This window comes from Diceros bicornis, chromosome 12 (assembly GCF_020826845.1).
Source record: "Diceros bicornis minor isolate mBicDic1 chromosome 12, mDicBic1.mat.cur, whole genome shotgun sequence".
Lineage (NCBI taxonomy): Eukaryota > Metazoa > Chordata > Mammalia > Perissodactyla > Rhinocerotidae > Diceros > Diceros bicornis.
In genome coordinates this window covers 68,702,858-68,720,780 of record NC_080751.1, presented here as the reverse complement: position 1 = coordinate 68,720,780, position 17,923 = coordinate 68,702,858, and the positions used below count along the sequence as shown (strand labels likewise).

General features: G+C 48.6%; 1 protein-coding gene across 12 annotated transcripts in view; it reads left to right on the top strand.

Annotated features, from left to right (window-relative positions):
• The window catches only part of GREB1 (growth regulating estrogen receptor binding 1), a 144,131-nt gene that overhangs the window by 104,795 nt on the left and 21,413 nt on the right, over positions 1–17,923 (top strand). For 11 of the 12 annotated variants that reach the window (XM_058551771.1, XM_058551778.1, XM_058551777.1 and 8 more), the window contains 6 exons: positions 939–1,075; positions 8,765–9,104; positions 10,004–10,119; positions 12,053–12,252; positions 13,809–13,898; positions 16,904–17,532. In XM_058551771.1, coding sequence (XP_058407754.1) covers positions 939–1,075; positions 8,765–9,104; positions 10,004–10,119; positions 12,053–12,252; positions 13,809–13,898; positions 16,904–17,532 — 1,512 coding nt within the window. Of the gene's footprint in view, positions 1–938; positions 1,076–8,764; positions 9,105–10,003; positions 10,120–12,052; positions 12,253–13,808; positions 13,899–16,903; positions 17,533–17,923 lie in introns of those variants that run through there. The other variant, XM_058551780.1, reaches the window with a different exon arrangement.

The window sequence follows — 17,923 nt, the reverse complement described above, 5'->3', positions numbered from 1 at the left end:
GGGTGCTAGGATGATTTCTGATTTACAAATGGGAAAAACAAGGTGTGGGGGGGACGTTGAGCCACTTGCCTGAGGCCATGAAACTAGACAGTGATGGAGCCGGGATATGACCCAGGCCGGCCGCTCCCTGGCCCTCGCGCTTAACCCCTGTGCCATTTGAGGGTAAAATTCTTGCCTTTGGGGGCTTGCCCGGTGGCGTAGCGGCTGAGTTCACGTGCTCCGCTTTGGTGGCCCAGGGTTCGCAGGTTTGGATCCCGGGCGTGGACCTCTGCATAGCTTGTCAAGCCATGGTGTGGCAGGCATCCCATATATACGGTAGAGGAAGGTGGGCACGGATGTTAGCCCAGGGCCAATCTTCCTCAGCAAAAAGAGGAGGATTGGCAATGGATGTTAGCTCAGGGCTAATCTTCCTCACCAAAAAAAAGAAAAAAAAAATCATGCCTTTGCATTGTTAACAGCCTCCAAATTTTGCTACGCTCTGAAGTTTGACAAGCTCTGATGTTAGTTTGGGGGGAATTTTATGTCAATGTGAGTAAAATTGATTAAGTAAATGTATTTTTTCTGCTGACTTTAATAACAACTACATGCAAGGTGGTTGATGTGCCTCTTCCTAAGAACAGCTGAAAATTGTTGGAAAGAAGCAATTTTAACAAAGTTTTATGTTATAAAAAGATAAGGCTGATTTTTCTTCTTGGCAAAGATGCTAGGGTCCCTGGGAGAAGTCCTGACTGGTGGGGATGCATCATCCTTGAAGTACGGAGTGCTCTGTGCTCTGGATCTGCAGAGGAAAGAAAGTTATAAAATGTCATCCAAGGGACTGCAGAGTCAGCACCGTTTAGATCAGGGTGCCCGTCCAGGCTGTCTGCACGCCTAGCAGGTGAACCTCTCAGTCCCTACAAATGCAACGTTTGAGTGACCGAGGCTCTTCTCTGTTTCAGGGGGTGGACTTATATCCTGAGAATAAGAAGTACTTCGGGCTGTCAGAGTTCATTGAGTCCACCCTTTCAGGACACAGCCTCCCCTTGCTCAGATACGACAGCTCCTTTGAGGCCATGGTCACCGCATTGGGAAAAAGGTACATGTCTCTCTTCGAAGTTATTAAAAACGCTCAGTAGTCAAGTGTGAGTTGAGGCGCATGTGGCCAGGGAATTCCAGGGTGGGATCCACCTCCCTCCCTTCCTGGGTGACTCAGTCCCTCCGCTAAAGGGACTCTATTTCTCATCTTGCGTTTTGCGTTAGTGATATCTCTGTCATGGCTGCTGCTCCAGAAAATTTTAGAGATGAAAATGGGCAGAAATATGCTGGAATATGGGATTGTGTGTTTGAGAATCAAAGGAGGGCAACAAAATAAGAGGTAAGACACCAAAACGCTTAAGGAAGCGCTAGGGACAATCACAGTTGGCTTCACTTTTTATGTCCTCTGTGGAACATCTATCGAGTGCTAATTTTGTGCCATTCAGTGTTCCAAGAGCCTTACTTTCATGATCTTATTTAGTTCTCCTGGGAGCTTGCTGAGCAAAGAAGCCCTCCCAGATTTTACACTGAGGCCATGAGAACTGGCCTCTGCTCTCGGCCCAGCTCCCCCATGTCTCCTCGTGCAGCTAACACATTGAGTGCTTAGTGAGCTGTAGACACTGAGCTCAGTCCTCTATGTTTATTGCCTAAAGATAATCCTCCCAGTGGCACAGTGGGATAGGAGATACTATTATCTCCATTTGACGGAGGAAGAAACTGAGACTTGGGTAAAGTAACTTGCCCAAGGTCATGTGGGGGTTTATAGTGAAGCCAGATCAAATCCTATCATTTGACTCCAAAGCAGCATAACCACTAAGCCATATAGAGCAAGATCTCACAGCTAGTAGAAGGCCAACCTGACCATGGGACCATATGTCCTGGCTCTGCACTGTATTAGTTTTAACCTTAGGCAAACCACTGAACCTGTCTGAACTTCTGTACCCTCACCTGTAGATCAAATCCGCTCTCCTAGTGGCTTCTTATGAGAGTTTCATGAAATGATGAACCTGGGCAGAGTCAGGAACAGTTGCATGCTGAGAAGGCTCCAAAATCATGTCCCTGGGTTTGAGTCCTGGGTCTGTACTCATCAGCTGTAAGACATGAGGAAAGTTTCTCAATTCTCTTTGGGAATAATAAGCCCTACCTCCTAGGACTGCTGTGCGGACTAAGTGGATTAATACATGTAAAGCATTAAAAACAGTGCCTGGCAGACATTACATGCTCCTGTTTGCTGCTGCCATCACCATCACCAGCATCACCACCATCACTGTCACCATTATCACTGACACCATCACATCCTCACAGTTACCATCACCATCACACCATCCTCCTCCTTTCTCCCCCTCTGCTAAACTGGAAGTATTGCACAGAGATTAAAATTTACATTTCACTGAGCGAGAAGAGAATATCAAATTCTGGAATATTGAGGTATGGAGAATTGTAAAAACTCCTAGGAACCGTTTAGCCAACCACCTCATTTATAATTGTGGGAACTGAGGCCCAGAGAGGGGAAGTGGTTTGCCAAGGGTCACAGAACCTATTTGTAGCAACCTAGCCTATAACCAGGTTTGATGTTCTTTCCACCATGCCATACTGCCTTTCCCAGGAATCACCTGTTTGGAAAACTCTCTTGAAATAGGTGACTTGAACAGTAGGAGATAAAGGTAAGAACACAGAGGTTACTGCCTCTTGCCACCACGTGCACAGCTAGACTGTTGGTTCACTGTGTGTCGCAGACACACTCCAGCATACCGCTGGGAAATCTGCTCATGGGACCACAAATCTGACACAGACCTACTGGGACTAAAAACATTCAGACATTTAACAACTCCCATTTTTATTCCAGTACGTTTTCTGTGGAGTTTCCTTCCTGTGGGGCCAACCACAAAGGCTTAGAGATGGGCACATTTTTATGCCTGACTCGTGGGTGCTGTTTAGAGCTAGGCACTAGTTCCTGCCTCCTATGTGCTTGTCTTTTTTTTTTTTTTTTTTAAACAACAGCTTTAATGAGGAATAAGGACATACAGTAAGCTGCACATATTTAAAGTGTTCCATTTGATGAGTTTCAATGTATGTAAACACTGGCAAAACCTTCACTACAATTAAGATAATGAACAAAAGTTTCCTCCTGCCCCTTGCTAATTATTCCTTCCTATCCCTCTCTCACTATTGATCAGTTTGCATTTTCTCAAGTTTTATATAAATGAAATTATATAATATGCACTCCTTTTTATTTGGCTTCTTTCACTCAGCATAATTATACTGAGATTCATCCATGTTGTTGCATGTATCAATAGTTCATTCCTTTTTCGTGCTGCATAGTATTCTACAATAGAGTACTATTGAATGGCTATAGGAGTTTGTTTATTTACTGGTTAATGGATATTTAGGTTATTTTTCGGTTTTGACTGTTACAAATAAAGCTGCTATGAAAATATGAAAATAGCAGCTTTACATGTACTTTATTCTTAATGCTTTACATGTACTTCTAAGTCTACACATACAAGGCTTTGTGTAGACTATGCTTTCATTTCTCTTTGGTAAATACCTAGTAATGGATTGGCTGGGTTATGTGGTAGGTATGTGTTTAAATTTTTAACAATCCACCAAGTTGTTTTCTAAGGTGGTTGCATCATTTTATATTCTCACCAGCAATGTATGAGAATTTCAGTTGCTCCACATCCTCATCAGCACTTAGTGTGGTCAGTCTTTTTAATTTTAGCCATTCTAAACCAGATATGAAGTGGTATCTCATAGTTTTAATTTGCATTGCTCCAATGGCTAATGATGTTGAGCGTCTTTTTTTTTTTGTGAGGAAGATTGGCCCTGAGCTAACATCTGCCAATCCTCCTCTTTTTGCTGAGGAAGACTGGCCCTGGGCTAACATCCATGCCCATCTTCCTCCACTTTATATGGGATGCCACCACAGCACGGCTTGACAAGTGGTGCATCGGTGCACGCCTGGGATCCGAACCGGCGAACCCAGGGCCGCCGCAGCAGAGTGCACGCACTTAACCACTTGTGCTGCCGGGCCAGCCCCCATGTTGAGCGTCTTTTCATCTGTCTATCTACCATTTGCATATCATCTTTGAAGAAGTGTCTTTTGATGAATTGACCCCTTTATCATTATGAAATGACCTAAAGAATATTATTCTTCTAAAATCTACTTTGTCTGATATTAATATAGCTACTCCAACTTCCTTTTGACTAGTGTTAGCATAGTTTATAATTTTCCATCCTTTTACTTTTAACCTATTTGTGTCTTTATATTTAAAGTTGGTTTCTTGTAGGCAGCTTATAGTTGGATCTTGCTTTTTTATGTGATCTGACAATGTATGCCTTTTAATTGAGGTGTTTAGACCATTTACATTTAATATGGTTATAGATATGGTTGGGTTTAAAACTGCCATCTTCTAATTTGTTTTCTATTTGTCCCTTCTGTTCTGTTTCCTTTTTCTGCCTTCTTTTGGATTAATTGAGCTTTTTTATGATGTCATTCTCTCTCTCTCTCTCTGCTTATTAGCTATAATTCTTTGTTAATTTGGTGGTTGCTTTAGAGTTTATAGTATATATCTTTAACTTATGACAATCTACTTTCAAGATATATAATACCACTTCATGTATAATATAAGATTCTTACAGTTGTATATTTCCATTTCTCCTCTCCCAGACTTTGTGCTTTTGTTGTCACACATTTTACTGATATATGTTATAAACTCTACAATAAATTACTCTTGCTTTTGACAATCATCTTTTAAAGATGTGTAAATAAAAATAATTTTTTTAAAACACATTTTATATTTACACATGTAGTTACTATTTCCAGTGCTCTTCATTCCTTTGTGTAGATTCAGATTTCCATCTTGTATCATTTTAGTTCTGTCTGAAGAACTTCTTTCAACATTTCTTGTATGAAAGGTCTGCTGGTGATTAATTCTTTCAGCTTTTGTGTATCTGAGAAAAGTCTGTTTTGCTTCAATTTTGAGAGAGATTTTCTCTGAGTGTATAAAATTGAGGTTGGCTTTTTTCCCTTCAATAAATTAACGATGTTGCTCTACTGTCTTCTGACTTGCATTGTTTCAAACAAGAAATCGACAGTCATCCTCATCTTTGTTTCTATATAATGTGCTCTCCTCCCACCTCTCCCCTGACCAGCTGCTTTAAAGAATTTTTAATTTATCACTGATTTTCCGCAATTTGATTAAGACAAGCCTTGATGTAGTTTTCTTCATGTTTCTTCTACTTGAGTTAGAGTTTTCATCAAATAGGAAAAAATTTTAGTCATTATTTCTTCAAAGATTTTTTTCTACATTCATCTCTCCCCTTTCAGAATAGTCCAATTACACATGTATTAGCCTGCTTGAAGTTGTTCCATAGTGTTCTGTGGATGCTCTAGATGCTCTATTCATTATTTTTGTTTCCCTGTTTCATTTTAGATAATTTCTATTGCTATGTTTTCAAGTTTACCAATCTTTTGTTTCTGCAGTGTCTAATCTGCTATCAGTCTCATCCAGTTTATTTATTTATTTTTTATTTTTTGCAAAAGCAAAGCAGTTTTATATGACAAAGTTCCTAAGAGAAGAAGAAAGGCAGTTTCAAGTAGCACATGCATAAATATACATACACGTTAATGAATTGATAGTAAATAGTTACTTGTGTTTATTTATTAATCAGAAGTCTTCATTGCAGGTGACAGAAACCAAACTTGAACTACCTTAGGAAAAGGAGAGAAATGTATTTATCATGAAATAAAAGGACAGGTTGAATAAATAAACCATAAAACGTTAGAGATGCAGCTGGTTTCAGGAACAACTTGAGTTAGGTATTAAACACTGCCAAGACTGTTGTTTTGTCTTTAGTATCTCTCTCTGTGGGCTTTATTGTATCTCACCACACACAGGCTTCTTCCATGTGCTGAAAACATCACCCCTGGGTGCTACTGAACTTCATAAGCTCCAGCTTCTAGAAGAGGATTGATTCTTTTTCATAATTTGAAAAAATCTCAAGACAAGGCTGATGGCCCATCCTGGGTCAGGTACCCATCCTTGAACTTATCTGTTGTAGCTAGCAGGCATGGCTGAGTACCAAGATGGTAGCTCCCATGAGAATTCAGGGTCTAGTTTATTTTCTGTCTCACACATTGTAGTTTTCACCGCTATAATTTGATTTGAGTCTTTTTTATATCTCCACTTAACATGCTCGATCTTTCCTCTAGCTTCTTAAACATGTGAAATATACTTACAATAATTGTTTTAATGTTCTTGTCTACTGATTCTGTCATCTGTGTCATTTCTGGGTCAATTTCTATTGATTGATTTCTTCTTCCCTCCTTATTATGGATTGTATTTTCCTGATTCTTTACATATCTGGTAATTTTTGAGAGGATGCCAGACATTGTGAATTTTACCTTGTTGGGTGCTGGCAAAGTCTTTTTTTTGTGTGTGTGAGGAAGATTAGCCCTGAGATGACATCCAGTGCCAATCCTCCTCTTTTTGCTGAGGAAAATTGGCCCTGGGCTCACACCTGTGCCCATCTTCTTCTTCTTTATATGGGACCCTGCCACAGCATGGCTTGACAAGTGGTGCGTCAATGCTTGCCTCGGATCTGAACCTGCAAACCCTGGGCCACTGCAGTGGAGTGCACACACTTAACCACTACACCGCTGGGCCAGCTCCTGGATGAGTCTTTTTAAACTTTGTTGTGGGACACAGTTAAGTTCTTAGAAACAGTTTAATCCTTTCAGGTTTTGCTTTTAACCTTTGTTAGGCAGGACCAGAGCAGTTTTCAGACTATGGCTTACTTTGCCCACCACTGAGTCAGAGCCCTCTCTAAGTAAGTACTCTGTAACGTTCCATGAACTCTGATGTCTTCCGTGTGGTGATGGGAACAGGAACTATTCCAAGCCCTATATGAGCTTGAGGCATTGTTTCCTCTAATCCTTTGGATGGTTTTTCTCGTGTCATTGGGTAGTTTCCTCATGTATATGCACTGTTCACTCCTCAGCTGAAGACTTGGGGGACCCCCTGTAGCTCTCCTGAGTTCTCTATCTGTACAGCTCTCTCCTCTTTGGTTCTTTTCCCTGGGAACTCCAGCTGGACTGCAATGCCTTTCCTCAACTCAGGGAGACGACTGGGGCTTTGCCTGTGTTGCCCCTTCTTGAACACATCCAGAAACTCTTTCCAGGCAGAAGCTGAAGGCTCACCTAATTTGTTTCTCATTTCTAAGGACCACTGTCTTTCGTTGCCTAACGCTCAATGTCTTGAAACACTATTGTTTCATATATTCATCCAGCTTTTCAGTTGTTTCAGGTAGAAGGATAAATCTGGTCCCTGTTACTCCATCTTGGCAAGAAGCAGACGTCTCTGCTTGTCCTTCGAACAGAGCTGAGTGCAGGCACCTCCCACGATGTCAAAGATGAGGAGAAGAGCATTCTCCTCCCTAAGTCATACCCTGTCCTTCTTACCTTGCTCCAGGTGAAAAGGGCCCACCACCGCTGGGGCAGTGTGTAGGGGAGGGGAGACAAGTATCTTCCACACTGCTCTCTTTCTTTCTTCCTGGGCACTATTTGGCCAGTGCGCCAGTGGCAGGGCAGAGTAGTTGTTGGGCTGCTGAGTCCCCTTTGTGCCGGAGTCCGTGGACCAGTTATGCCTTCCTGACAGCATTGGTAATAGCAAGTTTGCCAAGCCAACTCTGCAGTTTATAGAACCCATAAAGGAGTTGAAGTGCTGAGAGAAAGAATGAAGAAAAGGAGAATAATGGGCAGGAGGAGACATCAGAGATGCTGTTAGAAGGCGAGCTGGCTGCTCTGATAGAACTCGCAGGGTGGCTTGGCCATGGTAAGATTCCTACCTTTGTAGGTCAAGAAACTGCTTTATCTTTGCTCCAGAAAGCCACTGAGTCAGTGGACTCATTCCAGCTAAATAAACTCACCAGAGCATCACATATAGACTGCATGTCAGTTTGTCTATTCCCGCTGAGAAACACAGTGACCTACAGTGCCTTGGGTTTTTCCGGTGGGGTCTGTTTCTGACCCGTGGGTTGGAGCTGCTCCGGGAGTGCATATGGTCATGGGAGGGGCCGCTATCTTTGTGTAGGGACACATAGGGTAACCACAGTTTCTGAAGCAAAAATTGGGATTCTTAGTTTGACTGGATGTGTTCTGATTTCTAATTCATCTGTCAAATTGTCACCTTTCATTACATTTCTGTTAATTCACTGTAACTGAAATGAATACAGGGGTGTGCCTTTAGGATGGTCCCCCCAAATCTGGCGTGTGTGGTAGCCGTATTTACATACTGATTGCTGGTGGTTCTCCTATTTCTAGTGGGAACCTGAGGCAAATAACCTGAGTCAAGGAACTATAAATGAAGCTGATGATAGACTCAACAAGCATTATTTTATTCATTCTTCTGTTCATTCACTGAAAAAGTATTTATTGAGCAGCTACTATGTGCCAGGTGCTGGGAGACAGAGAAACAGCAGCAACAACAAACCTATGCATTTGTTTCCTAGGTGGAAATGACAAAGCAGTTACGATTTGACTTCTAAGGAAAGCTTCTATTTCAGGTTCCAAACAACCTGCTTCAAAAGGAAACACACTTGTTTGGAATCTGGGAGTTGCCTGCGCCCTAAGTGGGGGCTGTCTTGGGTCACTTGTGTGCCGTGGGAGGAACGGCCTTCCTCTCCTGGAGCGCTGTGGGCATCCCCGGGGTCGCGGCCCGGGGTCACGGCCGGTCTCTGTTTGTTGCAGGTTCCCCCGCCTGCACAGCGCGGTGATCAGGACCTTTGTTCTCGTGCAGCACTACGCGGCCGCCATGATGGCCGTGAGCGGCCTCTCGCAGATGAAGAACTACACGTCGGTGGAGACGCTGGAGATCACCCAGAACCTCATCAACTCCCCGAAGCAGTGCCCCTGTGGCCACGGGCTCATGGTCCTGCTGCGGGTGCCCTGCTCGCCGCTGGCGGCCGTGGCCTACGAGCGGCTGGCCCACGTGCGGGCGCGCCTGGCCCTGGAGGAGCACTTTGAGATCATCCTGGGCAACCCCAGCTCCGGCATCTCCGTCGGGAAGCACTTCGTGAAGCAGCTCAAGGTGGGCACTGTGGTCAGGGGCAGGAGGGGTGATGGACGTCTGGGAGAGTGGTGGAGCACGGGCACCAAGGCGATGCGGGGGGCACGGAGTGGCGACAGACTGCTTAACGTTGCCGTCTGTTGTGGCCTGGCCACACCTGGCCACCCCTCCAGTGCCTCTCTTGGTGTGTCCCTCCCTGCACCTTGCAGTCCAGCAGTACCAAATTCTGTAAACACCGCCCCCTCATGGCTCCCCCAAAACACGCTCTCTTGCAATTTCAAACTTCTGGGCCATAGCATGCTTTTCTTTCTTGCGAGGGGTGCCTTTCTCCTCCTCCTTGGTTTAGCTAATGCCCATCAGCCTGCAGAACTCATCTCAGCGTCTTTTCCTCTTTCAGGAAGCCGCCTCTCCCCCTCACCTGGGGCCCTTGGCTGTCATCTGGCTCCTCCCCTAGGTGGTGGAGGCTGGGGACCATCCCCACAGATCTCGACCCCCCCACCAAACTAGCACAGTGCCCGGCCAGTAGTAGCTTCTCACTAAACCTACAAATGATGGAAAATGCAAAAGAGTTAGGGCAAGAATTTTGAAAGAATAATTGGGTAGGAACTGTGAATGAAAGACACCAGCACAGTGATTGAGAGAACATAGTAAAAAACGTTAGAAACAACTGAGGATGTATACTTCCTCCCACAGAATCAGCCGGTTAGCATGTGTTTCTTGAACAGCTAATACGTGCCAGGCAGTGTTCTATGTGGCTGGGTATACAGTGCTGCTTATTTGCAGGATAAAGAACTTTCCTTTTTATCAAAGGATGAAATACAAGGACTTTTAATCAGAGGTAGACATCAGGTTTCCCTTAGAGCTGGGCTGGTTGGGAAGTAAGGAGTCTTACGGCTTTATTTCTCTTTAATTATCTGCAGATGTGGCAGAAGATTGAGGATGCTGAGTGGAGACCTCAGACTTACTTGGAGCTGGAGGGCCTGCCTTGCATCCTAATCTTCAGTGGGATGGACCCGCATGGGGAATCCTTACCAAGGTGAGTGGAGGGGCCTGTGCTCCTGGGGTCTTTGGGGAGCCAGAGGCAGGGGTTGCCAGGCCCGGCTTCCACTGCCCAACTCTAGGTGGAGCATTCACATTCATGAGCATCATAGATTTGTATATTTATTAGGACAGTTTTCCAGCAGAAGGCAGTGAAATGTGTCTGAAGCCTTCGCTGCTTTTCCTAATTCTCGGGCACCATTTGGGCTCGTGAGGGAGGGGTGGGGGCTCCCCCAGCGGGTTGCCAGGCTCTATGGGTGGAGACCCTGCAGCTGGAGTTAGGGTTTAATGCCTCCCTCAGTTTCTCCCCATTGGGCATCATTGCGTGTGTTAGGGATGCAGTTCCCTGTCGGAAGGTATCGGATCGTCTCGGGGTGGCATGGGGTCGGGGGAGGTCAGAACTTCATTTCCCACTGGTATCTAGGCTGCTGCCATGGCTGGTCCCTGCTGGTTTAGGAGGTGTTCTGGGAAGGGGAGAGGTGACCGATGCCGCTCGGGAAGAACCAATTCTTCCAACACACAGAGCAGACTGTCTCAAACGCCGTGTGCCCCTGGAGCCATCACAGCTGTGCAGAAGTCAACTGCACGCCCACTTGGTGTCTCCCGGGGTCTCCAGGCCGACACACAGACAGGCAGACACTCGGGACAGAAGATCACTGGGCCTCCAGTAAGGCAGTTGCTTGAACTGGTAGTGACAGGTTGGCTTTTAAAGGTTTACTTAATACCCATGGAGAAGAGCGGGCAGCCGTGCTGTGGCCCTTTGCACGTCTTTCCTTGTGTAACAAGAGAGTAAGAGCTGACGTTATTGAGTTCCTGTTATGTGCTGGCCACTCTACCAGATTCTTTTTATGTGCTTTTTCTCATTTTACTCTCTCCATAACCCTGGGGGAAAGCTATTATTTCAGTAGTCCCATATGACTGATGAAGAAACTGAGGCTTACAGAGATTAAGCCAGTGTGGTGGACAGTGGACTCCAGGGCTGCCTGACTCAAAGCCTGGCTTCCTTCCATGGGCCACACCACACTTACGTGAGGCCACTGCACGTGTCTTCTCTCTCCTTGGTTGTTGCTATTTCTCATGGATTAATTCTTCCATTCCTCAACTATTTAAGGGCTGACAACGTCTTAATCTTTTTTAAATCTGAGCAGGCATTTACTGAGTGCCTTCTTTGTATTAGCACCGTGCTAGACTTTTAATACAGCATTTGCTGCTTGCAACAGTAGTATTACTATCCTGTTTTATAGATGAGCCAATGAAAGCTCATTCATCTGAGATCACATGAGCAGTAAGTTGCAGAGCCCAACTGGATCCCACATCTGCCTCTCTGCACGCCCTTTGCTGTTCCCACTACACACCCCGAGTCCTGCACTGGCCTGCTTTCTAGGCTCACTCCTCTGCTTAGTTCATTAGTTGTTGGTGCCTGTCTTCCCAGACAGACTCTTGTTTCCAATGTGATGATGACTTGATCGCCATGCTATCCCTAGCATCTAGCACAGCCCCAGGCACATTTTAAATGTTAACTGGAATAATCAAATGTCCGCTTATTACATGTAATCCTCACAGTGTGTTTAGATGTTATTAATATTCATTCCCATCTTTCAGACAAAAAACTTGTGAGCCTTTGAGAAGTTGCACAGCTTGTGGAAGGCTCTGTCACTAGGAAGTGGCAGAGCTGGGGTTCAAGCCTCATTTTCATCTGACCTGACAGTCAGTGCTCTTTTGATTGCAGGCAGCACGGCCAAATATACAGCAGAGGCCCCGAGAGACTTACAGTGAAGCTGACTTTGTTGCTAAGGGCTCACAGTCCATTTGCTCAAGTCCTGGGTCCTAAGGAGGAGGGCAGGGTGTTTCCTGAACACCGTTTCCCTCAGTGCCGAGAGTGGTGCCTCCTTGACACCACTCGACAGATACCTGCTTCTGTTTCCTCCTAGGTCTTTGAGGTACTGTGACCTGCGCCTGATAAACTCGTCCTGCTTGGTGAGGACAGCCTTGGAGCAGGAGCTGGGCCTGGCTGCTTACTTTGTGAGCAACGAGGCTCCCTTGGAGAAGGGGGCTCGGAACGACTCCTTGGAGAGCGATGCAGAAAAGCTGAGCAGCACAGACAACGAGGATGAGGAGCTGGTGACAGACGGTGAGGGTGGGCAGCCCCGCGCCTCAGCGTTCCTGCCCTCTTCTAGACAGCTGCTCCCATTTGCATGACCTGGGGCCTATCTGCTGGGCAGTAGCTCTGGATGAGAGCTGTCTAGATACGTCTTTGGAGGAAATGGCAAATCCCTTGTTGAATTTAGATTTTGCTTTTTTTTTTGGTGAGGAAGATTGGCCCTGAGCTAACATCTGTGCCTATCTTCCTCTACTGTATTTATGGGATGCTGCCACAGCATGGCTTGATGAGCAGTGCATAGGTCCGTGCCCAGGACCCAAACCTGTGAACCCCGGGCCGCCGAAGTGGAGCACACGAACTTAACCACTAAGACACTGGGCTGGCCTCCCAGGTTTTGCTTTTTTCCCTTTCTTTTGGTGGTGTGAGAAAATAGGAATCCTGATAGGTGCTTCCTAGCTCTAGATTTCTTAAAAAATAGGAAGAAAAATCGAGATTTCTCAGGGTTCAAGTTCATGCTTTGTTTAAATTGTTGGTGGAATTACCATATAGCTGTTATAAGATTCACTCGCTTATTTCCTTTATGTAAATCAACTTAACAATATGTGCCACTGAGATTTATGAAAACAGACCAATTTCATTTGTAGACGAGAAAATCTGATACCATATTTTTAATAGGACACACAAATCAGAGCAGTGCAAGGCATTTGGCTGTAGTCAACAGGACAGCGAGAGAAAATAAAAAGCTGTTAATATACAAATGCAAAGCATTTCTGGGGTGTGGTGTAGTGGAAAGAGAGAGAGATTGTAGGGTCAGAAGACCAGGACTCCTCCTCCTCCTCCATCCGCTAGCTGTGACTTTGGACAGGTCGTGTCCCCTCTCCCAGCCTCAGTTTGCTCCTCTGTAAAATGGGGACTGCAAGACCTGCCGGACAGACTTCCCTGGTGCTGAGCAGCCTTTCACAGACGTGAATGTGACCCTGATATTAAATTGCCTCAACCTCCCTGTTCCCCGTGGGACGACTCCAGATTCCTGGTGTTTCCCGACCCACCTCTTCAGGTTCACCATTCGCTCCTCTTAACTCTCCCGCCCCTGGCCCGTGCCCCGTGCTCTTGTAGCGGTTGCCTGGCTGTGCTCTGCTCTTGTCACCTCTGGGCCACACAGGTGCTCCCTGCCCTTTGAGTTGTGTCTCCTGGGTTTCACCTGGAAACCCCTGTGTCCCTTCAGGACTCAGGTCGGGGTGGCCTCTTCCAGGAAGTTCCCCTGCTCCTGCCTCCCTGTGCTGGGTGAGAGCCTGGCCCTCGGGCTCCCAGGACCCTCGTTCTTTGCCCCCCTTGCACCATCTTGTGGCTGTGACTCCCGGGCGGGAGCCCCCGCTGAACCGTGAGCGCCTCGCTGGCCTGGCCTCGTCTCCCTCCTCCTGTCTCCTCAGTGCGCCGTCAGCGGTGGGCGCCTGGAAGGTGGCAGCTGCGTGGGTGGCTGGATGAGGACAGAGGAGAGGTGTGAACGCACTTTGTAAACTGAAGTGCTGGGCCGAAGGTACAGGGCAATGACTACGGGTGTCTTCAGTGTGTGTATTTTGAAACAGGCTCCACCTCGGAGAAGAGGAGCCCCGTGAAGAGGGAAAGATCCTGCTCTCACGATTCAGCGTCTTCCTCTCTCTCCTCTAAAGCCTCCAGTAAGTCTCCACACGGGAAGGGTCCCACGGTTGGACCTTTTTGAGATTTCAGAGACTGAAAAGAGATCCTTTATTTTCACCTAGAACTAGAAAGAGAAGGAAATCTTTCAAGAACTGGACTTTCTACAGAGCAAACGTTTTTCTTGGTTGGGGTCTGGGGATGTGAGGAGTTTGGGCAGGGCCTCGAGGTTCAGTGGCTCCGGCCCTTGGAGAAGATGGAGGACTCTGCCCCCCGCTGTGGCCTGTGCTGGGCGGTGTCAGAGGGCCGTGGCCTCAGTGCTCTCCGGGCAGCTCTTGGTTTGGGGAGTCACTGCTCCCTCGGGAGGAGAGGAGCTGGGGTGAGCTGTTCTTGAGTCTGAGGGCAGAGACAAGTAGACACAGAAGACCCCACTGGGGAGAAGCACTGAAGGCAGCAAGTGTTCACTGACCCCTGGACCCAGACCGCACTTTGGTGGAAGGAGTGGGGAATGTGGATAAAATGCCCCGAGTCTCCGCCCTTGGGGATGCCTTTGTCTCCGAGAGCCTGCAGGACCCACACACACGAAACAATATCGCCTCTCTTCCCGCCGCGAACATTTAGTGAGAACCTACTAATACGTGAATCAGGGCATTGAAAGAGATATGATATGGACCTGCTCTCCAGGAATTCGTGGTTCCTCAGAGACCGTGTTATATTGTAATAGCGATTGCTCTGTTTTTTCTGGATGTGTATTCACATGAAGTGCTATGGTCACCTGTGTGTGAAGAAGTCATTAATTTTGTCTCAGGTGGGGGCAGATTTAGGGGTAGAGTGTGGTCACTGCTGGTCTCAGAGAGCAGCTGACCTTTGACCGGGCCTTGAAGGAGAAGGTATTCCAGTGAGGAAACTTTATGGGTGGGGCAGGGTCAGGGCGAGAAAGTGTGTGTGGTGCTGGGGTGCAGTGAATGGTCCCACGGGCTACAGCTCAGGGTGCAGGTGGGGGCCTGGCTGTGGTCAAGGCGTGGCTGCTGGGTTGTGTGGTCTGGTGGGGAGAGGGTGGCACGGATGTCAGCACAGCAGGGGATTTGGCCCGGGGGCATCTTTGGCCTTGTCACCTCATGCAGCCTGTGGATAACAGTGAGCCAGGTGGGTGGGGTCTCCCTCCCAGGTGTGCGCAGAGGGAGTCAGAAGAGGCCTCCTTAACATCGACTGGAGCTCTGTGACAGGCAGATCTGATTCATAGCCTGGGGTCAGTCAGAAAAACCCGGTGCTGCAGCCTCTGGTATCCTTGGTATCCTTAGTCTGCCCCAAACAACATAGGGAACCTGGACCACCAGGGAGGAGCTGACCAGTGGGTGAATGAATCCATGCCATTCAGAATAGAGAGGTGTGGTGCTTTGTTCTTCTTCGATCCTGGCCTGACAGCTTTCTAGAAGGTTCTGGGGACATGTTGGTCTGTGCCGTGTCTTCAGGTGGAGTAGAATGTCTAGGCTGTTAGCCAGGCTCTCTCTTCCTTCTGGAATTCTCCAGTCAGGTGAGGTGATTTTTTTCTCCAGTCAGGTGAGGTGAGGATTTTTCAGAGGGTCCTGAGATCTTAGGGGTCTCTGATGAGATGCTTCTCGTGGCCTTGGGTACAACCCCCACATTTCAGGGATGAGGACACAGAGGCCCAGGGAGGTGAGACTTGGCCACGGCCACACGAGTCAGAATGAGGACCCAGGCGGGGCTGGGTCCCATCTTTATAGACCGACAATCCCGCTGGATTCACCTGGGACAAACCAACTGAGGCCTGGGGGTGGATGGAGAGATGCCAGTGTGGGTCTCTGTCCTCAGGGTCCTGCTAGGCTGCCCTCACACCTAGGCAAGTGGGTGAAGACATCGGGGTTCCCTCGGTCTGCTTTTGGGACCTCATGCCTCTTTTGTGTCCTTGTGCCCATCTGTCCCCCTTCCCCCCGGGCCAGGTGCCTGGGTCCCTCACAGCCTCCCCATCCCTGGTCTTCAGCTCCTCCATTGACCCTGAGCCGATCACTTCAGGTGCCTTGTCCGAGGGAGAGGCGTTTCAGCAGGAGTCAGGCCTCCAGCAGGAGGGACAGGCCAGCGCTGTGTTTCCTCCCTCCACGAGCATCTGTAACCGAGCGCTAGATGCAGGCTGCAGGGTTGAGGAGGACAGCTCTTGCTGGTGGATCCGGAGAGAGGTGGCCTGAGCCGTGTGGTGAGGGAAGTACCGGCTGAATCAAGAGCCCCAGGGTGGCAGGAAGCCTCTCCGAGGAGGGTGGAGAAGGGATACCAGGCCTGCCTGGGAAATGGCCTCCTTCAGTCTGTCCTCTCTTGGTACCGTGTCCTGGGAAACGGCAGAGCTAAGATAGAGATGCAGTGTCCTGTCTGCCCTGCTTTCTGCGGAACCTGAGGTCTGTAGGATTGCTGTGAGGTGACATGCAGGCACTGGGCATATGTGGTTGGAATGATTTAAAAGACAGGGCCAGGGTGCTGCTCCTGTGTGTCCAGGTGACCCACATTCACCTTGGCTCTCAACACAGTCCACATGGTGGCGGGGGCAAAAGAAACTCCGTATTTGGGTAGCTGCTGTGCATGCTGCCTTTCCCATCTTGAATTCTCACAAAAACTAAGTAATCATAGCATGAGATTAAAGCCTGTTGTGTCCTGTGAGTTTTGCTGCCAGTTTAAACTTGAAGCTCCCCCCCCACCCCGGAGTGTAAGTTGAGCCCTGAAGGTGAGGGGTTTGTAGCTGGAACAGACTAGGGCAGGGGTTGCAAAGCAGAGGCCTTTGAGGGCTTCCCTGTGCAGGATGTTGGGATGGGTGAGGGATGACGCCATCCCATGTGGGTGGTGCTGGCTCTCTCCCCGCAGCCTATCTTGTCTTTGTTAGAGGACCAAAGAGTTGATATTTAACCAGAGGTAGAACTTTGTTAATGAGAATTCCCAGGAATTTTCAAGGAAAGGTCGTCTGTGCTGCAGCAACAGGAGCGGCCGGCAGGTTTTGCAGCCGGTCATTCCTGGGCGTGACTGACAGTTCCTCTCTCCCCAGGCTCAGCGCTCTGTGGCGAGTCCTCCGCGCAGCCCGGGGGCCCCTCGCAGGGGGAGCGGGCCAGATCGCCGCAGCCCTGTGGCCCTTCAGAGGAGAGCAGGGCCCCTGGTGAGAGACAGAGGCTCCGAGCGAATCGGGGTCCACCCTCGGCCATCAGCAGGCACAGCCCCGGGCTGGCCCCCCAGCCTGACTGCAGCCTCAAGACCAGCCAGAGGAGCATCCAGGTGTCTGTCACCTCATTGTCCTCCCAGCTCTCCTCCTCGGGCTCGTCCTCCTCGTGCACGGTGCCCGCCGCCAGCACGCTCGTCCTGCAGGCCCCCCAGTGCTCCATGACGAAGGCCTGCCAGCAGCCGCCCATTGTCTTCCTGCCCAAGCTGGTGTATGACATGGTCACGTCCACCGACAGCAGCGGCCTGCCCAAGGCCGCCTCGCTCCTGCCCTCCCACTCAGTCATGTGGGCCAGCTCCTTTCGCCCTCTGCTCAGCAAGACAATGACATCCACAGAGCAGTCGCTGTACTACCGGCAGTGGACGGTGCCCCGGCCCAGCCACATGGACTACGGCAACCGTGCCGAGGGCCGTGTGGACAGCTTCCACCCGCGCAGGCTGTTGCTCAGCGGGCCCCCTCAGGTGGGTGCTGCCCTGTTGGGGCCTGGACTCTGTGGGGTTCTTGTGTTTATGCCCAGAGGGCGGGTTTGGGGCTGACAGCATCCCCTTATTCACGTCTTGCTATTCCCACGGTGGATTCTCTGATGGCCCTACAGTGGGCAGGTGGGTGGAGGTCGAGAACCACCTGCTGCCCACGGCTGGGTGACTTCTGTCCTCCGACTTGAGTTTCCTCCTTTGCGTGTTGTGAGGGTGGAGAGCTTGTCTGTGGGTGCTTCCCACTCCTTCAGGCTACAACTCTGCATTTCCCACGTTATTTCGTTTGGTCCTCGTGGCCAGTCTGCGTGGTTTGCTCACACTCTAATGGTTAGAAACAACCCCCAGTTTGCACTGGAACATTTGGTGAAACATAATG